The sequence below is a fragment of the Martes martes genome (genome assembly GCF_963455335.1).
Source record: "Martes martes genome assembly, chromosome: 12".
NCBI lineage: Eukaryota > Metazoa > Chordata > Mammalia > Carnivora > Mustelidae > Martes > Martes martes.
This window is the reverse complement of record NC_137900.1, coordinates 89,031,549-89,052,924: the sequence shown is the minus strand read 5'-3', so window position 1 is coordinate 89,052,924 and position 21,376 is coordinate 89,031,549. Positions and strand designations below refer to the sequence as shown.

General features: G+C 56.9%; 2 protein-coding genes across 14 annotated transcripts in view; one reads left to right on the top strand and one right to left on the bottom strand.

Moving 5' to 3' along the window:
* Positions 1 to 3: 3 nt before the first annotated feature.
* On the top strand, positions 4 to 17,535 carry GOLGA2 (golgin A2). Of its 5 annotated transcripts, XM_080820827.1 has the most exons (27): positions 4 to 214; positions 1,687 to 1,809; positions 2,926 to 3,006; positions 5,800 to 5,916; positions 6,176 to 6,219; positions 6,340 to 6,403; positions 7,024 to 7,080; positions 7,265 to 7,345; positions 8,135 to 8,173; positions 8,461 to 8,523; positions 8,611 to 8,704; positions 8,803 to 8,909; positions 10,316 to 10,374; positions 10,665 to 10,806; positions 12,128 to 12,217; positions 12,325 to 12,432; positions 12,639 to 12,726; positions 13,105 to 13,442; positions 13,685 to 13,798; positions 14,245 to 14,490; positions 14,580 to 14,655; positions 14,881 to 14,969; positions 15,266 to 15,481; positions 15,588 to 15,690; positions 15,777 to 15,883; positions 15,964 to 16,117; positions 16,225 to 17,535. In XM_080820827.1, exons 1-27 carry the CDS (start codon positions 134 to 136, stop codon positions 16,446 to 16,448), a joined length of 3,105 nt encoding a protein of 1,034 aa, XP_080676953.1. In that variant the 5' UTR covers positions 4 to 133; the 3' UTR covers positions 16,449 to 17,535. The 5 variants fall into 5 exon arrangements, with proteins under 5 accessions (XP_080676953.1, XP_080676954.1, XP_080676957.1 ...); XM_080820828.1 differs by lacking the exon at positions 2,926 to 3,006 and having other exon boundaries at positions 74 to 214; XM_080820830.1 differs by lacking the exon at positions 5,800 to 5,916 and having other exon boundaries at positions 83 to 214.
* A 1,282-nt stretch (positions 17,536 to 18,817) lies between these two features.
* DNM1 (dynamin 1) overlaps positions 18,818 to 21,376 on the bottom strand; it is a gene marked incomplete at its 3' end in the record, with an annotated part of 44,236 nt that continues 41,677 nt past the window's right edge. For 3 of the 9 annotated variants that reach the window (XM_080820043.1, XM_080820038.1, XM_080820044.1), the window contains one exon: positions 19,481 to 19,553. In XM_080820043.1, coding sequence (XP_080676169.1) covers positions 19,481 to 19,553 — 73 coding nt within the window. Of the gene's footprint in view, positions 18,879 to 19,480; positions 19,554 to 20,432; positions 20,455 to 21,376 lie in introns of those variants that run through there. The other 6 variants (XM_080820042.1, XM_080820041.1, XM_080820040.1 and 3 more) reach the window with 3 other exon arrangements.

Here is a 21,376-nt window from a genome sequence, read left to right as displayed (position 1 = left end):
TAGGATTCAAGTATTGGGGCCACGCCCACCCAGCTGCTGCCTAGAATCTCCGGGTCCCTCCTTTTCTGGCTCAGTAGTACACCGGCGCTGTGACCTGCGGAAGTTATTCCGCAGTGGTTGACGGGATTTGGTGATGTGGCCCCCCCTTCCCTCCTCCCGTACCGGGATGTCGGAAGAAACCCGACAGAGCAAATTGGCAGCTGCCAAGAAAAAGGTAAAATGTGCCGGGTCGCGGCTCCCTGACCCAGCCAAAGGCCTCTCCGACGGCCGGGCGGTGGCCAGAGTCTGTGCTGCCCCTGAGGCACACAGGGCGAGCCCCTCGGCGCCCCTTGGCGCTCCCCCACCCAAAGTCTTCTCAGCCAGTCCCGCCCCCCCGGCAGCCCAGCCCCCGCCCTCGCCCCTGGGTGACTTTGGGCCGGTGACCCCCGGGATCCTCGCTCCGGGCTTGGCCCTCGCCTTCTGCCACCCAGAACCAGAGGACCGGACTCCCCTGGCCGGTCCGGGTCTCGGAGGACCTCGGTCCCGGCCCTGCTTTCCCCTCCCCCACCACGGAGCGGCTACTCGGGCGTCGGTAGGGAGGAGTGGAATGTAGTTACGTCACAATCCCCCTCGGAACTGTCATTAGCGCCACTAGCCCGGTGTTTGATCTTACTACCCAGTCCCCCAGTGTTTTAATACCCTTTCCGGTTTCTCGGGTCGCGGCACAAATATCCAGCTTCAAGGGGACTGGGGACTATGGGACCTAGGTGGGAGAGGTTTCAGGAGCCCTTACTCTAAGACTGTACCCCATCCTTACACAACTGACTTAAGTGATCACGGAATGTTGATAACACCTTGGTGTCAATGGGGGAGAGTGTGTTTTCTTTGGTATGGTTTCCTCCTAGGTTTATACTGTCCAGAAAGACTTTCACATTTTAAATCTGAATTCTCTACCTCACATTTTAATTCCCTGTGATTCTGGGACCAGAGTCCCCCTCAATCAGTGTGCTCTTTGGAGTGAGATCTGCTTATCCTCTGTGGAACAGATCTCTGGAACCTGAACTTCACAGGTGGGAATCTTCCCCAAATCATCATCTCAACATGGAGTGTTTTAAATGCCACAGGATATTATGGGACTGAAGTATTAGTTGTGCTTGATTCTCTTGAGGGAGAAAAGTCCTTTTATATTAATGTACCTAGGGATGACATTTGCATAGATTTGTAAGATTATAATAGACTTCTAGCAAAACGGTGCTTGGGTTGTCCTCGTTCTGTTACATTTCCACGTTCACTAGGTGTGTGCCTTCATTGCTTTCTGTCATCAGGATATATTAATGTAAAAGTTTGATAAGTACCAGTGTGCAGCTTAAACAGATGGGTAGGAAAGGACCCTAGATTACTCAGATGTTTACTTTTTCATCTCCACCTCTGGTTTTGCCTCTTGGCACTTGCTGATTTCATGGCATACCCCCAGAACTCAGAGTCAGAAGACTAGGTTTAAATCCCCCCCCCTTTATAATGCCATGTTATCATTCCATTTCTGCGGTCACTGAGAATTACAACACCTTGTAGGGCTGTCGATGGCATTGAATCAGATGGCGAATATAGGAGTATATCGTAAACTACAAAGTTTACGATATACTCCTATATTGGGAGTTGGGTGTGAATATAGGAGCTTAGAGTTCTCACTGCTTTTCTTTTCTGCAGTTGAGAGAATATCAACAGAAGAACAGCCCGGGTACTCCTGCAGGAGTAAAGAAAAAACGGAAGATCAAAAATGGGAGTTGCTCAGAAACAACAGCTTCTGATAGTTGTCACTCCCCTGAGGATGTGAGTATTGGCTGGCCAGACTCCTGGGACCGGGGGTGCTCCAAGGGGAGTAGAGGGTGGTGGTTAAGGTTGTAGAAGAAGTGTCAGGTACAGGTTTGAGTCCTAACTCTCCCTTTGCCAGGGATAATGTCCCTGCTAGGGGTATATTTTCACATCAGTAAGATTGGGGTAATGTTATCTTACTTACACTTCTGACACTGGAATGAGATGGTTGATTTTTTTTTTTTTTTAAGATTTATTTATTTGAGAGAGAGAGAGTGGGGTGGGGGTGGGGGTCAAAAGGAGAGGGAGAGGGAGAAAATCCTCAAGTGGACTTCTGGCTGAGCGCAGAGCCTGACGTGGAGCTCCATCCTGGGACCCTGAGATCGTAACTTGAGGAGAAGGAAATCAAGAGCCGGACATTTAACTGACCGAGCCACCCAGGCCTGCTATAGGGCCTGGTGCAGGGTAAAGATTTGCTAAAGGGTAGTGGTATTTGATGTACTGATCTGGTGACTTTCCTCATCCCTGGCCTTAAACGGGAAGCCACACAGTGAGAGCAGCCATATGCCGTCACGCTGTCCCTTTAGGAAGCACCGAAAGAGGCCCAGGATGTATCGAGGAGGGGCCCAAGCACTTGGGTTAGTGACACTGACTTTTGAGTCCATCTTTGCCACCAGCTTGCTGGGTGACCTCAGGAAAATCACTTCCTCCCCTGGGTCCAGTGGCCTCATCTGTAAGATGATATTGTTGGAGCGGATCCATACCTTTCAGACTTCTAGCTGGAACCCCCTTTGTTCAAGCGAACCCTTCCTCAGAAGTCTGGTTTTCCGAATGGGCATTCCTGTCAGATTCGTCCCCAGCATCCTGGGCCTGAGGAGCGGGTCTCGAGTGTATTAAGAAAACTGCTGCATCGGGCCAGTAACTGCATTCTCTGTCTAGTTCAGGGGACTCTTCCCTTTGTGTACCTTGATTTCTGTCTCCAGCAAGGCAGCCGGGGCCCGTTTGGGAAGGCGGCCCAGGCCATGGATTTGTTCCCTTCTCTCTTCCCTTCGTCCTTCCCCGACTCTCTCACCTCTCTCTAAGCCACTTTTCTCTCTCCCCTTGCCCTTGTTTCTCCCTTCTCGCCTCCTGTAGATTCAGGACATCCTGAAGGTGCTGGTGTCCGACCTTAACCGCTCCAATGGGGTAGCACTCCCCCCATTGGAAAAGTGGCAGGTGAGGCAGTGCCAAGCTTCCTCTCTGGCTTGCTTTCTCCTGGCTGTGCATGCCCCGAGGCTTCTCTGGTTTGGGGGAGGCTATGCCTCTGGCTTGTTTTGTGTTGCTTTCATTAACCCTCAGCCTGTTCACGTCTGCTTTTTCCACCTGCTTGGTTGGCTGGGTTGTTTTCCTTGCCCCACATCTTTTATCATCTTGAAGAAGGTGAGACACACCTTGACATTTAAAGGTAATTTGGGAAAGCTTCCAGAGCAGGTGCGTGGGATCTGGGCTTTTCGAGCCTTGGGTATGAATACCCAGCGGCATGTCAGACTCGGAGAGATTAAATAAAAGCAAACCTTCAAGCTTGCCCTTTGGGCACCTGTCCCCAAAAGACCCAACAGAGTGCGTAGCAGTTTGTGCTCTCTCTGAACTGGATGAATCCATTTTGGGTGGAGAGTAAGTAACTGTAGGGTTTAAGACAAAGGGAGTGTACATTACAGTTACAAGGTTCGAGGTCATAAGCGACCAGGATATCCCGCCCCTGTTCTCTTTTAAAAATCAGCTGGACACTTGGCTGTGTGTTCAGTGGGCCCTTGCTAGGGGAGGCGGTTGGCTAGGCGCTCCAGAAAAGAGGTAAACCAGGCCGAATGTGGACTGAGGGAGGCCGACCCTACTGCAAGAAGCAAAGGTAGAATGTGGCAATGTTCCAAGTGCCTAGCTAAGGGTGAGGTTTGTTCTAAATGGACTCGAGACTGGTTTGAAGATTACAGGTGGGTAGCATTTATCCAGATGGAGAGTGAGGGGAAGTGGGAGTTCTGGGCAGAGGGAGGGAGGGATCCGGGTAACAACCAGTATTATGAGCTCACAGAGCGTTGCCTAGAGAGGGAGCCTTGGTGGGTTCTCTGGACATGATGTTCCCACTTTGTCCTGGGACACCGCCCAGGCCAGGGCAGTAGGGCTGAAATTCAGCCAGGTCCTGCAAGAGATGGGCATGGGCAGAGGGTGGGGACAGAGCCCTGGATGCTGGTGTGAGAGCCTTTCACTCACTGGGACCGCTCAAACCCGGGGGATCGGGTCTGTCCGGGTGCTTTGACTTACCTTGTGGGCTCAGAGGAGCTGCTGAGGGGCATGGGGAAGGGAGTCCTGGCCTAGAGGACTCCTGACGCTGGTATTTGCACTGAGTTCGAAGAACCTGTGCCCGCACCCCCCTGTTGTCCTGGAAACGAAGACCCAGATCCTTTTTGTGGTTTTTAAATCTTTTCTGTCTCCGTGGCCATTTCCCACTTAAGTTTTCTGTTCCCGCAACGCAGGCTCCTGGACAGAGCTGATAGCATTTCCAGAAATGGGGACTCATGAAGAAATAAAATTTTAATGGAATGGGACCGTTGGGGGAGTGGAGAGTGATTTTTTTTAAATACTCCATACTTTTGCTCTAAGGCCTAAAATTGTGAAATAGCTTGGTTGATCATAAAAGCGTCATGTTACATATATTTAAGTCCTCAGAAAATCACTTTTATTCCTTCTCTGAACAGTCTTGGGTCTAGTGCTAGGGATCCATGGGACCCCAGGATGCCAGGAGGCACCCAGAGCTTGCCAGGGCCCAGGGCTAGAGGTGCCCACCTCCCCTAAAGTCTCAAGCCCGGCCAGCTGCTGAGCCCCTGCTGTTACCTGGGAGATTCTGTTGACAGGTTGGCAAGGCAACGTGAGGTTTCAGGGTCAAAGGTCACAGCCTGGACAGTAAACGTGCAAATTGCTTGATTCATCCTCAGCTTCCCCGGCTCTGCATCACTAGCTCTAAGGAGGGCAGTAGAGTTGACTTTTCAGAGGTGAGGGCTGATGTCCAGAGAACATCCAGCCCTGGGTCTCTCTTCCTCCTGGCGCTGGCCCCCCTGGCCAGGCCTTGGCTCCCTAATGTGCTCCCCTCTTCAAACTCGAGCTTGGCAGCCATCTTCCCCACCTCTCTGCTCATTTTTGCACCTCATCAGACATTAGATCTGTAGAGCCAGATGTCACGCGTGAGCCCAGAAAGAGGCTGGGTGGGGCCCTGGTCAAGCAGGTGGGTCCAGGTGGGGAAGGGGGAGCAGTTTCTTCACGGCTCCTTGTCCCCGGTCCCAGGATTGTTCTCCAGAGTACCGGGAGTCAGAGGGTAGACCTCTTAGCTCTGGCTTCTCATGCTGGTTCTCAGTTGGGTAGCTGTTTCGGAGCTAGGAGGTTGGGGTGGGCCTAGTGGCCATGTTTTTCTTTTTTACATGCAGGAGTAGGGTGAGGCTTCGAGTTTGGTAGCTTCTTTCCCAGAAGAGTCCCAAACTGGGCAGATAGAGCCAGTAGTGGGGGATAGGAGAGGGGAAGGGAGAAGAGAGCAAAGAGGAAGGAAGCAGATAGTGGTTGACCACGTCCCTCGTCACCACCACCCTCTGCCTGCCAGGGGCCCAGGGCGAGGGTCACTCTGGCATTCCCGAAGAGCAGTGCCTTCTTTTCCCTGACTGGGCACCCCTGTCCTCCACCTGCCATGGCCGCCACAGGTCAAGAGCCTGATACTGTCCCTTGCCGAGCTCCATGGAGAACAAGGCCCCCACTTTCAGGAAGGAGGTCGCGCAGACCCTGCTTGGAGCTTTGGCCGTCCAGAAGGCTGCAGAGCCGCCCTCAGCTCGGGCGAGTCACAGCCACGCTCCACAGTGGCTCCCAGCATGTGTGACCATCCCTCTGACCCCAGCAACCCCTGTTCTGCTCGCTCCGCACCCCCGCATCCATGGCAGCCCGGCGCCGCCTTACCCGCATGGCCCCCTAACCCCCTGCTCTGTTCTGTGACAGGCGCCCAAAGACCGCGCCACTCCTGCCACACCAACTATTGATGACACCGTGGCACCTGATGGTGTCCCTTCGCCTTGTGCTAGTCCCCTTCGTGTTACTAGCATGGCGTCAGTTCAGGTTTGTGCCTCGCCCCGCCGCCTGCTGCCCCACTCTGTGTCCACCCCCCAACTCCTCCTCCTCAGACGACTGGACCTGCTCTGGGTCCTCTTCCCCTTTCTTCAGGTAGCTTGGTTCCTCCCGGAGGACTGAGGAGGGGGAGGCCGAGACCAGGTCTTTCCTTGAAGTTTGGGAAGCTGGCAGGTTGCCTCCCCACCCCACCCCTGGGTGGTCTGCACGAGCAGCTGAGTAACAACCTCATGTGTTTCTTCCTGAACAGAGTCACGATGCAGAAAACGGCCCTTTCCTTATGGATGAAAACGAGTAAGTATCTCCTGTAGGGCCAGCAGCCCCTAGGCCGAGGGAGTCGGGGCAGGCTACTGCCCGCCACCCCCTCTTTCCCATTGAACCTCTTGCACCCCTGACTCCCATGTTTGTCCCCAGATGTCTGTCATCTACCGAGAGCCTGCGACAACTTTCTCAGCAGCTCAATGGTCTTGTGTCTGAGGTACCCCAGAACTTGAAACCCAAGGGAGAGGGTAGATGGTGGGGAATGTGACAGAAAGAAACCAGGGTAGAGGTTCCCAAGAGGGAGGGAAGAGCCTGGGAGCAGCTAGTTTGCTGGGCAATGTTCAGCTCGGCATGACTCCTCTGAGTCCTATTTTTTTTTTTTTAATTTTTAAAAAGATTTTATTGAATTATTTGACACAGAGAGAGAGAGGGAACACAAGCAGGGGAGGTGGGAGAGGGAGAGGCAGACTCCCCACTGAGCAGGGAGCCTGATGCGGGACTTGATCCCAGGACCCTGGGATCATGAGCTGAGTCAAATGCAGATGCTTAATGGACTGAGCCACCCAGGGGCCCCCTTTGAGTCCTCTTTGAAGCTCCCCAAACTGAAGGAGTTGGACCTTGAAGCTGGTTACATCCTTTGATCCCTCCGCAGGAAGCACAGAATGAGAGCCACCTGGGAGGGGACCACGGAGGGGGAGATAAGAACCAGAAGGAGTTGGCACAAAGGGCTTAGGCAGAACAGTTTGCAGCTGATGGGCAGGTTGGGGAGTCGGAGGGTTAGGGAATGGGGAGGGGGGGCAGAGCACGCCTCCATGTGCACCGTTTCATGCCTCCTAGTCTTCATCCTACATCAATGGAGAGGGTCTGTCATCTGCTAATATGAAGGATCTGGAGGTAAGTGGGTCTGGACCGTGGCCCAGTGACCCTGCAGGCCAGCCCCCCCCCCCACGGCGGGTGCTGGGTGCCCCGCTGCCAGCTGAGATGGCCCAGATAGCCCCCAACCCTAATGACTGCTCTCTCTACCTCTCCCCGCCCCCATCCTCCTCCTCCTCCTCCTCCTCCTCTGCATGCGCCTCAGAGCCGGTACCAAGAGCTATCACTAGCCCTGGACTCCAGCAATCTAACAAACAAACAACTCAGTAGCAAGATAGAAGAATTGGTAAGAGTCCAGTGGGGTCCCTTGGTTCCACGCTGCCACTCTGGGGCTCCAGTTTCTCCCTGGGGCCCTGAAGAAAGGGGCTGGGGGCCCCTGGTGCCAGGGGAGAATGGGGTGCCCCGGGGGCCTAAGTCTCCGTTGGAGGGACCCTGGAGCATGGAGCATGCAGCATGGCTCTCTGTGGCTGCCTTCTTCGCCTCCTCTCTCTTCTCCGGACACCCCTGGTTGAGCCCTCCCCGTACTTGCCCCTGGGGCTCTTCCCTCTCTCAGAGGAAGCACTGGCTTGACCCGTGCGCGCTGGCCCTGACTCAGCCCCTCATTTGCTCCGTCTTTAACTCAGACCCGTCACCTCTCCTCTCTGGGCTTCGGTTTCCCAAGAAGGTAGAATTAGAGGGGGCCGAGGTCCCTTTTAGCTCAGAAAATCAGGTCCTTCTCATTCAACAGAACCTGGCCTGGGGGGGAGGTGTGCTCAGTAAATATTTGTTGAATGAATGCACACCCCCCCCCCCCGACAGGCCGACAGAAGGGTAGTCTCTTGCTTCTCAGCTCCCATTTCTAGACGTTCAGGTCCTTGTCCTTTCACGGGCATCTGGATCCAGACTCTCACTTGAGCAAAGCCACCTGAGACCCAAAGTGTCTTTCCTTGGGAGCTTGAGGACCGTGTGCCTGTTCATCTCCCTGTGAACTTTCCCTTTAAAACTCATTCCCAGCCCCTGCCCATCCTCCATCTTGGTGTGGGGAGGGTAGCAAAGGCTGACAGACTGAGTTACCTTTCTTCGACTCTCCCCACAGAAACAACAAAACCAGGAATCTTTGGACCAACTGGAAAAAGTAACGTGATTTCTTTGTCTGCTGGTCACGAGGCAGATGGGTTTCGGGAGGGTTCAAGTGTAGAGGCCCATGCTCATCTTGGTCTGATCCCAGCCTGGAGGAATAAAAGGCCCCCTCGTCCCCTACCCCTTCCCCGCGCCCTGGCCCCTCTCCAGCGCCCCCCAGCCCCCCAGGATCTGGCCACGTTGTTGAGGCTGTCCTGGGCCGTTGGTGGCATTCTGGGAGCACGTCCTTTCCGGTTTCATCTCTGCCTCTTTCCAGTCAGCCATGTTGTGTCCTTCCTGCAGGAGAAGAAGGAGTTTGAGCAGAAGCTTGCCAAGGAGCAGGGCTCTCTAAGGGAGCAACTGCAGGTGTGTGGAGCCTCGGTCTCCCTCCCGCCCCCCAAGGAAATGCTTCCTTCCCTCCTCTTCAGCGCACCTCTTCCTTCTCTCCCAAAGGTTCATATCCAGACCATAGGAATTCTGGTGTCTGAGAAGACTGAATTACAGACAGCCTTGGCGCATACCCAGCAGGCAGCCAGGCAAAAAGCAGGTGGGAGTCCAGGCCCCCTCCCATCCCCCAGCCTCACATGTTGGCGGGTCTTGGGTGGGATTCCTTCCTGGGTTCCATTTTGAACTCTGTCATTCCAGGAGAATCTGAAGATCTTGCTAGTCGTCTGCAGTCTTCCCGCCAGCGCGTTGGAGAACTGGAGCGCACCCTGTCTGCCGTCTCCACGCAGCAGAAACAGGTGGAGAGGGTGAGTCCATCGTCCGACCCGTCCACTCGAGGCGCAGCTTCCCCGGCAGGGGAGGCGCCCGAAGGTCCCTTCCACAAGATGGGGTGTATTTTTTTTTTTTTTTTAAGATTTTATTTATTTGACAGGCAGAGATCACAAGTAGGCAGAGAGGCAGGCAGAGAGAGAGGAAAGGAAGCAGGCTCCCTGCTGAGCAGCAGAGAGCCCGATGTGGAGCTCGATCCCAGGACTCTGGGATCATGACCTGAGCTGAAGGCAGAGGCTTTAACCCACTGAGCCACCCAGGTGCCCTGAGATGGAGTGTCTTACTGCCCACAAGGCAGCATGGGCCATTTCTTATTGCATTAAAGTTGTGTGGTTTTTAGAAGCCATGCAGGGCTGAGCTGGCTGTCTTGGGGGACTTGGCCGTGGTGGGGTCTGCTTTCTGGAGTGAGCACTGAATGCAGAGTCCAGAGCCTGAGAGCCAGCCCTGTCCATCACTGGCCATGGGCCTTGGGCCAAGTACAGGACAGCACTTTTTTTTTTTAAATTTTATTTATTTATTTGACAGAGAGAGATCACAAGTAGGCAGGGAGGCAGGCAGAGAGAGAGGAGAGGAGGAAGCAGGCTCCCCGCTGTGAGCAGAGAGCCCCATGTGGGGCTCAATCCCAGGACCCTGGGATCATGACCTAAGCTGAAGGCAGAGGCTTTAACCCACTGAGCCACCCAGGCACCCCCCCTTTTTTTTTTTTTTTTAAGATTTTATTTATTTATTCAGGACAGCACTTTTACTTATGTTACCATTTGTGGAGGAAGGGACACATGTGTGTAATAGAAGGTGTGTGAAATGATTTATAAAAACCCAGGGAGAGAATCAGGGTAGCTGGTAGGACCTGTCACCTCTGTGCCTTCTGAGTGCTGGACCTATGACTAGAGCATTCAAAAAGGAGACAGATCACAGTGCAGATTTAATTCCACTCCTTGTATCTGCTCCCCCACCACAGGGAGGAAATGTGGTTGAAGAGTCAGACTGGGTGTTTAATTCCCACTCTGTCGGGGATCGCAGGCAAACGACTTCACCTGTGACACTCTGTGCTCACCTGTAAAACAGACAGAGCCAGGCCTGCCCCATGCAGTGGTCGTGAGGCTTGAACACGATCCTTAGCCTGGTGCCTGCTGGTGCCCTTGGGGAAGGGTCAGTCATGACGCTCCTTGTGACGGACAGTGACGCCACCCGCTCTGTCTGGGCCTCCGCTGGCCAGCCGTGGATCTGTCTCGCCCTTCCCAAGCTCTTGGCCGCGGCAAATGGAAGTGTGGGCTTGGAAACAAAACGTCAAGGGTGGCTATGGCATGGTTAGGGCTACTGGTAGTCTGCCGGCTGCACCCTCCCCCTGGCTGCCGCACCTGACCTCGCCTTTCTGTGTTCGCAGCACAACAAGGACCTAACCAAAGAGCGAGATGCCTTGAAGCTGGAGTTATACAAGAACAAGTAGGATGGTGGGAGGCTGGGCGGCGGGAGGGGTGCAGGAGCCGGGGGCGGGGGTTGTCTGGGTTTGGACAGGTGCAGAGCCGGGCTCTGGGCCCACCAGTGCCACCGATGCAGGCCATGGCCTCAGGCCACTCAGGTCTTCTCTGTGGCCTGCCCCTGGGGACTCTCGTGCCCCGGGGTCCCTTCTGATGCCCCCGTTCTGTGGCTCTGTGGCAAGTGTGGCGGGTTGATCACCAGAGGTCTCCTTTCTGTTCTGTACTCATGTCTCTTCTCGCTGCCTGTGGCCACAGCAAAAACACCGAGGACCTGAAGCAGCAGAACTCGGAACTGGAAGAGAAGCTTCGGGTGTTGGTGAAGGAGAAGGCGGGCATGCAGCTCAAGATGGAGGAGCTGCAGAAGAAGCTGGAGATGTCAGAGCTTCTGCTGCAGCAGGTAAGGCTGGAGCTGCAGGGAGCCTGAGCCCCACCCATCAGGGTTCATGGGCCGCCTCCAGCCACGAGCTGCAAGGTCGGCATCCTTGTTCTGGCCCTGCCATAGAATCCTGCTCCAAACATCGATCAAACTCCACACATCGGGGCCCAGCCCAGATCTGTGGAATCAGAATCTCAGGGATTTTTTTTTTTAAATATTTAATTTATTTATTTGACAGACAAAGATCACAAGTAGGCAGAGAGGCAGGCAGAGACAGAGAGAGGGGGAAGCAGGCTCCCCGCCAAGCAGAGAGCCTGATGCAGGGCTCAATCCCAGGACCCTGGGATCATGACCTGAGCCGAAGGCAGAGGCTTTAACCCACTGAGCCACCCAGGCGCCCCTCTCAGGGATTTTTTTATTTGGTTTTTCAAAATGTCCTGGGTGCAAACCATTGTTGCATAGGTGCCAGGCCCAAGGCGAGCCCGTGAGTCCTCCTGCTTCCTCTTGGAGGGTGGGCCACCAGGGTCAGAGGCTCCCCTCAGTCAGGGTTTCTTCACACTGAGCCATACTCTGCCTTCAAGTCGCTTCCCTCGTTGGGGCTCTCTTCCCTCCTGATCAACACAGGAAAAATCTCATCTCTTTCCCAAGACAGACCTTCTGATACTGGGGGGTGGGGGAGCCTGTGTACAGATTCCTTGTGGCTCCCTTATCTTCTCCAAGCTACACAGACCCAGCTGGGGCTCATGTGGTCTGTCACTCTCCTGATTGCTTTCTCCTGGATGGGACCTGATCTGTTAGGGCTTCTCTTATGGTCAGTCCCCCAGAGCGGAACAAGAGTCTCCAATTTGATCTAGCCTGGGCAGCAGACAGAGCTCTGTACCCATCCCCCCCCCTCTGGCTCCCCATCCATTCAGCAAGTGTTAATGGAATGTCGCCTCTGTGGCCCGTTCCTGTGATTTGCAGTCTAATAAGCGGCCTGCTAGAGATAGAAAGAGAGGCCTTGAGGTTGCCCTGAAGTTGGTCGATGCCTGGACTCTGTGACCCAACCACCCCTGGACCGGTTTGTAGCCTTATTCACTATAGCCAGGAAAGGATCTGGAAGGATACACATCAGGTCTGGGGGGGGAACCTGGGAGCTAGAGGAACGGTGAATATTTAGTTTCAGACAGCCTCTGGGTACAGTCCTAACAACGTTGAGCACAGAGATCTTTGTCTATCCCAAGTCGTTACATTATCCCAGTTCGTCCATTATCCCAGCTCAGACCCTTTTGCGGGGTTGGGGGGGCGGTTTGCATGGTACAGCGTGGGCTCCCCACATCTAACCTCGTCTTTCATGCTCCAGTTTTCTAGTGAATCGAAACCCCACGATAGCAGCCAGGAGTTACAGCAGGCCCTAGAAGAGCGGGCACGCCTGGAGGCCCGTGTGGAGCAGGTGAGGCCTGGCAGACCGAGGCGGGTAGAAGGAGGATGACCCCAGGTGCCCAGGAGCCGGTGAGGCTCTGGGACAGCCCCTGCTACCTTCTCTGCCTCTCCCTGCAGCTGAGCGATTTGCTGAAGCAACTGCAATTTGAAAGAGACCGTTATGCGGAGAATCTGAAAGAGGAGAGTGCTTTCTGGCAGGATAAAATGCGGCAAATGTCCGAACAGGTGAGATGCGACCTTCAAGGCGCCCCCCCCCCACCTTAAACAGGTCATTTGGTCTTTCCCGGGCCTCAGTAAAATGGGAATCCTGTCACTTGCTGTGGGCAGCCCAAGATAGCTGTGTAGTTTTTACAGGGGTGCGGTGGGGGTAGAGAGGGCATTGGTCCTCCCTTCCCGCCCCCCACATGCCCTTCCCCCTGTGCTTTGGGCAGATGCACAAACTGAGGGATGAGAAGGAGCACAGTGTGTGTCAGGTGCAGGAACTGGAGGCCAGCGTGGCCGAACTGAAGAACCAGCTAGGTAAGCCGGGGCTGGACGATCTGAGAGCAGGATTGGTGGCAGAGGGCTGGTCAGGGTGCCTTGGAGTGGCCCTAGGGGCATGGACGGTTGGAAGGGGACTGGGGCCGAGGGAAGGAGGGCTATACCAGGAGTTGGCCAGGCTGGGTGCAGTGCCCACTGGCAACCAGCCAGAGTTGTCTTGAGCACAAAAACCTAAAGAACTCTATCCGAAAGGGTCTGGAAAGATGGCCCGTCCCATGAGTGTGAGGGCACCGTTAGCCAGGAAGCCAAGGTTTGGGGTGACGAGGCCCAGTTAGGAGCTGTGAACCAAGCAGAGGGGTTTCGGAAGGCACAGAGATGAGAGGCCCCTACCGTGCCCCACCACCCCCCCTCCCCCAGTGGTGCCTCCAGCCCCAGAGCCCCCAGCCGGGCCCTCGGAGGAGGAGCAGCGGCTGCAGATGGAGGCCGAGCAACTCCAGAAGGAACTGGAGATCCTGACGGGGCAGCTGCAGGCCCAGGTGAAGGACAATGAAGGTCTGAGTCGCCTGAACCAGGAGCAGGAGCAGCGGCTGCTGGAGCTGGAGCGCGCCGCCGAGTGCTGGGGGGACCAGGCTGAGGAGCGCAAGAAGATCCTGGACACCATGCAGAGCGACCGCAGCACCATCAGCCGCGCGCTGTCCCAGAACCGCGAGCTCAAGCAGCAGCTGGCTGAGCTGCAGGACGGCTTCGTCAAGCTGGTGTGCAGCCCCTCCCTGGCCAAGCCCTTTGGTGCAGGGCGGGACACCGAACCCCTCTGGGCCTCTGTTTCCCCAGCCGTAAAATGGGGTTTGGTGGGGAGCGAGGACCCCATGTGACACAGCCCCTGTGAAGGCACGCTGTGAGCCAGAGAGCCCCGCTCAGATGAGCCACGGGAGGCGGATGTCATGTTCTGGGGGCCCCGGCTGCCCCGGGTGGCTGCTGACTCTTCCCCTCTGTCCAGTCCAACGAGAACATGGAGGTTACCACTGCGCTGCAGACAGAACAGCACGTCAAGAATGAGCTGGCCAAGAGGCTGGGCCAGCTGCAGGAGAAGCTGGGGGAGCTGAAGGAGACAGTAAGCCCCGCGCCCTGTGGGACAGACACCCGCCTGGAGGGCGGTGGGAGGCTTGGCCAGGACAAGGCAGCTCCAGCCTGGGTGGGGGGGGGGGGAGGTGGGGGCACAGGACTCCCGGATCCTTCCCAGCCTGCCTGTGGCAAGGGCTCCTCGTTTCTCCCCGTTCTCTGACTTTACGGAAGTGGGTAGCCCTGGGTCCAAAGGTCGTCGCCCTGGCTAGAGACCCCGAGCCCTTTAACCAGAGAGCAAGAGACTGTGTGCCGAGGGCAGCTTCTCGGATTTGGCCCTGGATGCCGCCCCTAGTTCCGCTGGTCACTATTCTGCTTCTCACCTCTGGGCCTCAGTGTCCTTAGTCTAAAAGGGAGATTAGCAAGCCCCCTCCTACCCCCCACACCTGACTTCCCCAGCCTGGGCTCCGAAGTCTCAGTTCCGGGGTCTTCCTGCAGGTGGAGCTGAAGAGCCAGGAGGCCGAGAGCCTGCAGCAGCAGCGCGACCAGTACGTGAGCCACCTGCAGCAGTATGTGGCGGCCTATCAGCAGCACGTGGCTGCCTACCAGCAGCTGGCTTCGGACAAGGAGCTCCTGCAGAGACAGGTCCTGGTGCAGACCCAGCTCATGGACCGGCTGCAGAACGAGGATATTGAGGTCAAGGTGGCGGCCGAGAAGGCCCGCCAAGAGTTAGAGGAGACCCAGGTGAGGGCATTTGAGGGCTCGAGGGCTGGGCCCCCAAGGGGAGGGCCTGCCACCTCTGTGTCCCTCCTCATTCTTTTCTGGCCCCTCAGGGACGCCTGGAAGCTGCCACCCAGCAGAACCAGCAGCTCCAGGCCCAGCTGAGCCTCATGGCTATGCCTGGGGAAGGTAGGTGGGAGCGCCCAGGGGAGGAGGACAGAGCCCAGGGAGGAGGGCGACTTTAGTGTATGAAGGGACCTTTAGGACAGGGATTCCTTCTCCTTCGGGGGCACGGGCTGGCCCAAGGTCGCACAGGGAGGTGGGCCGGAGCCCGCCCCAAGCTTTCCTCCCCAGCCCACTCCACCTCCCCTGTTGGGTTGTCTGAGGACCACCCCCCACCGGCTGCCCCGACAGGAGACGGACTGGACGGGGAGGAGGAGGACGAGGCGGCTGCCCATCCAAAGCTGAGCGTGCCGGAGGGCCTGGATAGCCGAGAGGCCATGGTGAGCGGGCCCCATTATTGCCCCTTCCTTCCCTGTCCCCCCTTCGTGCTTCCCTCTGTGGTCCCCCCCCACACACTGGGGCACCCTCCTTACCTCTTGGTCTGCCTCCCTCGACTTCTCTTGACCCCTGACACCCCTGGGAGCCAGCTGTCAGCTGTCGCTCCATCCTTGAAGCCCAGGCTTGTGCCCGCTGGGAGAGGCCGGCAGAGGAGGAGTTCCCGCCAGCCCCCTGCCCTCTGCTCATCCTGAGCAGCAACCCCCCACCACGAAAGCACACCTGCACGTCTTGCCCGTAGGTGGCATTTTTTAACTCGGCCTTAGCCAGTGCCGAGGAAGAGCAGGCCCGGCTGCGAGGGCAGCTGAAGCAGCAAAAGCTGCGTTGTCAGCGCCTGGCTCACCTGGTGGCCCCCGGCCAAGAGCAGGAGGCAGGTGACAAGGCCCCCGGGAGCGGGGGCGACAGTGTGCCTGTGGAGACCCACCAGGCCCTCCAGGAGGCAATGGACAAGCTGCAGGTGAGCGCCTCTCCTCGGGCTCCAGCTCAGCCTGGCAGGGTGGGGGGCCCCCCCGACAGGCCGCTGCCAAACCCTGACCCCTGACTCCTGACTCCTCTGGGCGCAGGCCCGCTTCACGGCCCTCATACAGGAGAAGGTGGATCTGAAGGAACGGGTGGATGAGCTGGAGCATCGCTGCATCCAGCTTTCTGGAGAGACGGACACTATTGGTGAGTGGCAGGGCCGGCGCCAGGGGCGGCAGGGAGGAGCTCCGCCACGGCTCCCCGAGCCTGAGCACGCGCCCCTCTGCCCGCAGGAGAGTATATTGCCCTCTACCAGAGTCAGAGGGCCGTGCTCAAGGAGCGGCACCGGGAGAAGGAGGAGTACATTAGCCGGCTGGCTCAGGACAAGGAGGAAATGAAGGTGGGGGACCCTGAGCAGCCCCAGGAGCGGGGCGGGGCGGGGGTGGGGCTCTCGAGGGTGCTCAGCCCCTCTCCCTCCAGGTGAAGCTGCTGGAGCTGCAGGACCTGGTGCTTCGCCTAGTTGGCGAGCGTGACAAATGGCAGGGCAAGTACCTGGCCGCTGCCCAGAACCCTGCTGGGGAGCCTGCTGCAGCACCCCCAGCCCAAGAGCTTGGCGATGCCAATGGCCAGGGCGGTGAGTAGAACCCTCAGGGGCGGGCGGTTTGGGGGGCGGGGGTGGGAGAGCTGGCACAGCACTCAGAGCCCTGCCTCTCTCCCCCCCTCCCCGCCCCGCCCCGAAAGATATTCAAGAGGTGAACCTGGCCAACAAGGAGAGTGTGGCACCTCCCCAGGGAGAGGCCCTGCCGGGCTGCAGTGCCCCCGAGAACCCCACCGCACAGCAGATCATACAGCTGCTGCGAGAGATGCAGAACACCCAGGAACGCCCAGGCTTGGGCAACAGCCCCTGCATCCCTTTCTTCTACCGGGCTGATGACAACGACGAGGTGAAGATCATGGTGATCTAAGCCCGTCACCAACAAGCAACATCAGAAGCAATGGGGCTGGGGGCTCTGCCCCCACCCTGTCCCTGCCACCCTATCCTTCCTTCATGTCCCCACCACCCTATCATTCCTTCCCAGGTACCTTTTTTTCCCTACACTAGCAAGATAGAACCCCTAAAAAGGGGTATGATAAGCCCCCTAATGGGGAGAAATAGGTGCAGACCCCCTTGCCTCCTAGGCAAGAGCTGTATCTCTATATCTGGACTCTTCGTGGTTCCAGAAAAACACAGAGCCAGAGGCTCAGTCAGTTAAATAGTTTATTTAGGGGTATGAAAAGCGCCCTAAGGAAAAAAAAAAAAAAGAATAAAAAGAATAAAAAATTAAAAAAAAAAAAAAAGCCCCCTAATGGGGAGAAACAAATAGGTGCAGACCCCCTTGCCACCTAGGCAAGAGCTGTATCTTTATAAAAAAGAAAAAAAAAAGAATAAAAAATTAAAAAAAAATAAAAATAAAAAAAAAAGAAAAGCCCCCTAATGGGGAGAAACAAATAGGTGCAGACCCCCTTGCCACCTAGGCAAGAGCTGTATCTCTATATCTGGACTCTTCGTGGTTCCAGAAAAACACAGAGCCAGAGGCTCAATAAGTTAAATAGTTTATTTAGGAGGCTCCCTCTCTTGGGGAGCAGGGGTTCCCTGGTGACCTCCTCACCCCCACCAAGCAGTCCTTCATCCAGAGGGGCTCATGCATCCTCTATTCAGAGGCACTTTGGGGCACAAGTGCCCCCCTGTCCAGCTAGATGACCGGGCAGCACTCTCCCGGGCCTCTCTGAGGCTAGGCAAAGCCCTAAGCTGGTGGCGGGGTGGGCTCCCTCCTCAGTGTATTATACTGTACTTGTGTAACATTTTGTATATTCTGGGGACCCAGCACCCCCTGTATCATAGAGGTTGGAGCTGACAAACGGGGAAGAGGTTAATAGTATCTGGGAAATGGAGAAACTTATTTATTAATAGCAAAGCAGGACAAAGGAAGACTATAAGGATGCGGGGACGGGGTTTAGCCCAGGTGATTCGACTCCTGTTTGCTTTTTATTTCGGAATAAATAAACGGATTTAGCCATACCGCTCCGCCTCATGTGTGCCTGTTTCCAGTCCCTGGCCATCAGGTGCTGGGGTGTGCACGGTGGGCACGGGACAGGAGCAGATCCTACCAGCAGAGGGGAGGCTTCCGGATTGTGTGAAGCCCCAGCGTGTCTGAGGCTGAGCGGAGCTGTTAGAGATGGGCCAGGCCTGTCTCACCCCCATGCTGCTGGGGGAAGTCTGGGGGATCCCAGGGGCCCTTCCCTGGGACTCTTAAGGGGGCACTGCTGTCCTAATGGCCCAGAGGGTCAGAGGCCCTGAGGCTCAGAAGCCTGATCTAATCCTGGGGAGGGACAACAGGGTCCCAGCACGCAAGAGTACTGCCTTCCAGTTCAGGTAGTTTCCGTCCCGTCACCCTGCCCCTCTGGTGGCCTGTTGTCCTGTCCATCCACAGTGTGTGCCAGTGCCCCCTTCCTTCCTCCAGGCTTAGTCGGTGCCCCTGCCCTACAGTGGGCAGAGCTGGCTTCCCAGGATGAGAACCCTCGAACTGCAACCCCCACCCCCCGCCCTGCCAGGTGCTTTCCCAATAGGGCTTGCAAAGGATGGGACCTTTTCTCGCCACTCCTTACAGCACCCGAGCAACGGCTGGGCCCTTCCCCACCCCTGTGTCCCAGTGTTTAAGCCTTCCCCTCCCCCTGAACTCCACAAAGAACATAAACCAACAGAGGGCAGCTTCCCATCATCCAGAAATGGGTTTTATTCTCAGCCAAGAGACAGCAAGACCGGTGGTAGAGAGCCACACAGCTGCCGGGACAGCGCCCCCGGGCTCGGGCGGGGGAGGGACGGAAAAGTGGCTGTCCACAAGGCGGGGCATGACATGGAGGCTCATCAGAGGTGGCACACCTTGGAGAGGGGGACGTCAGGGTGACAGTGTTCCCTGGTGGTTAGGCCACAAGACTCCTCACAGACAGCATGATGATTGATTGCCAACACTAGAGGCGAGGTTGTGGCGGCCAAATATGTGTGTGTGTGTGTGTGTGTGTATGTGTGTGTGTGTGTGTGTGTGTGTATATATATATATATATATATATATATATGAGTATTTATAGTTATTTATAGAATGGGGTAGGAGCAATACCACAGAGGGGCACAAGTTTTCACCACATCATCACGCCTGGATGTGTCAGCTCACCACTACAACAGACTAAGTCACAGATGACGGGGGAGGCTTTGGGGCTGGGGAGCCACTGTTAAGTCACAGAACAGCCGTCCAGGCAGGCTTGGAAAGGGAGGTCTCCGAGGAATAGAGGGATCTGGTTAGAGGTCGAAGGGGGGCCTGGGGCTCTCAGGACGGGATGGACTTGCCTGACCCGATCGGCTGGCAGTTGGAGAGAAAGCAAAGAGAGAACGGAGAGAAGGAGGGAGAGAAGTGGTAAGGCAAGGGCGGCCAAGCCCGGCGGGGCGGAGGGGATGGGGAGGTAGGGGGAGAAGATGAAGCTGAGGGTGTGGACGAGGGTTCTGGAATGGAGGAGAGAGAAAGGGAAGGCAGGAGGACCTGGAGGTGGGTGGGGGCCACAGCTTCCCAGGGGTCTTGGGGGTGGGGGGAGGCCGGGGCGGCGCTCCCCCTGCCACGCACGCTGGTCTCTCATACACCACCAGGCAGTGCACCCACAGCTCCAGGCACATGCTCGGCGCCCCCTGCCTTCCCTCTACCCCCACCCCACCCGTCTTCCAACGTACTGGCCCGGAGCCATCCCTAGCCTCGGAGTGTGGGGTCGCGAGCCCCAGGCCACAGCCACCAGTCCTCACGCAGGGAGACAGGAGGAGAAAGAACACTGTTTGAACCAGGAGGGCAAAGCTAAAAGGATGGCTGGAGGGAGCACTGGGGGCCCCTCTGGGTGGGCAGAAAGCCCGGAGTCCTCAGAAGGGACCCTGGGGAGGCAGGGAGGTCAGGTAAGCCGGATGCCAGCGGCCACAGGCTTATAAGTCTAAGAGGGGAGCCTCAGCTGGTCGGGGGACCACAGGTCGCGTAGGTGAGGCTGGGCCCTTCCTGCTGGGGAAAAGCAGAAGGGCAAGAGTCAGCGGCAGGGACAGAGTGGCAGGTGGGTCACTGGGTGACTATGCAGCCCAGCCAGAGTGGGACTCAGAGAAGCTGATTTGCCTAGGTCGGCGGACACTGTGGTCCCCTTGGCCGAAAAGCGTAGGTCACCCCAGGAGCACCAGGCCCCGGGCCCACGAGCCTGTGGGCTAGCTATGGTGCTTCACCTGGGGCCGAGGACACTGTCGTTTGTCATGCCTTCATGACAACACCAAGGAGGGAGGGAGACGGCCTGTGTGACCCTGCCTCACCTGTGAGCTGTGCCCAGGGCCCTCCAGCTTTCAGAAAGCAGCAACCAACCAGAGCCTTCGCCCCCGATGGCTGCTCATCGGCCGGCACGAAAGAGGAGGTGCGGCCGGGCCCTCCTCTGCCCTGCCCCGACAGCACGGCTCCGATTGGGGAGCAAGTGTGGAACCCCCAGGACGAAGTTCCAAGGCCTCTGGCTGGCTAAGTCCGACCCACGCACAAGGCCCTCCAAGTTCCCTGATTCTACACCATCAACCATGAGCTCTCTGCCCTCTCTGATGGCTCCCGAGAGCACCCGTGACTGCCAGCTTGGGCGCGGAGCCTGTCCCAAGAGCTCCCCAGGCTCAGCCATGGAGGTGAGTGGCACTGAGTCCCGAGGCTCGCTGTGAGGGAGGTGAGAGAGCCAGCTGGCAGCGAGGACAGAAAGAGGAAAGAATAAGTCTGGAGCTGCAGAAGGGAGAGGGAGGGGAGCCTGGCTCTGAGGTCCCAGGTGTGCCCCCCAGTATGGAGCTGGTGCAGCGGGGGGCAGACACACCGTTCATGCAGCGGGCAGAGAGGCGTGTGTGCACCTACCGTGGCTGACGCTCCTCAGGGGTCACTGATAGTGATTCTGAAAGACAGCACGAAATCAACATGGCAGTTCACACACACGGAGGTGGCAGGCCTGGGGGCGGGGCCACGCACACGCACACGCCCGGGCGTGCACACACATGCTGGGAGGCCCCACGGCCCCGCATGCACACACCGACACACATGCCTACGAACAACACGCACACACCTCCTCCACCTCCCGCTGCCCAGCACCCTCACTGGCCGGCGCGTGCAGCACGGATCTGTGGCATGCAACCACTTGGCACACCGAAGCACACGCGTGGGCTGAGTCACAACACAGAAGCTCGCCCATACACAGGAGGCATTTGCACCAGCTCCCTGCACACTCGTGCTCAGAGGGCCCCCTGCAACACTCCCATAAGGGACAGGTCTTGCTTTCTTAGGGTCCAGTGGCCATCTCTCTGCCCGAGAACCTTCCATGGCTGCCTAGTCCCCACAGCATTGAGTCCCAAGAAGATAAACTCTTCTGTGACCTTTTAAGGTTCTGCAGCCTGCCCCACCGTACCCAGAGCAACCTCTTCTTATTCTTCCTCCTCCTATCTTCGCTCTTCTCTGGCCAGCTCCTCTCCTCAATGCATCCTATGCTAAACCTTCGCCCGTACCACACCGCCGCTCTGTACCCAGATGTCCCTGACTCCTCATCACCCGAGTCTTAGCTCCATCAGCCCCCAGTCCTCCCCCAGGTCAATCTGTCTTGAAGCTTCCCAGACTGTTCTCTTCCCCGAGGCAGGGCCGGGACTTGCCAAGTGTTTCTCGTGTGTTACCAAGACTGGAGTTAGAGCAGGCGCCAAATCTTCCTCTTCCCATATGTCACCCCTCAGCGCAGACCTGGGCATGTCAAATACCCTTAAGAATCTGAACTCAGGAGGGAAGTTAGCAAAGCGTTCCTATGGCCACATTTGCAATTCATGCGGCTTCTC

Bases quoted from the DNA above. Each gene is read 5' to 3' on its own strand.
- GOLGA2 (XM_080820827.1), top strand. From the start codon at position 134: ATGTGGCCCCCCCTTCCCTCCTCCCGTACCGGGATGTCGGAAGAAACC. The intron at 10,375-10,664 runs GTAGGATGGTGG...CTGTGGCCACAG, and splicing joins CTGGAGTTATACAAGAACAA to CAAAAACACCGAGGACCTGA. The intron at 10,807-12,127 runs GTAAGGCTGGAG...TTCATGCTCCAG, and splicing joins CAGAGCTTCTGCTGCAGCAG to TTTTCTAGTGAATCGAAACC.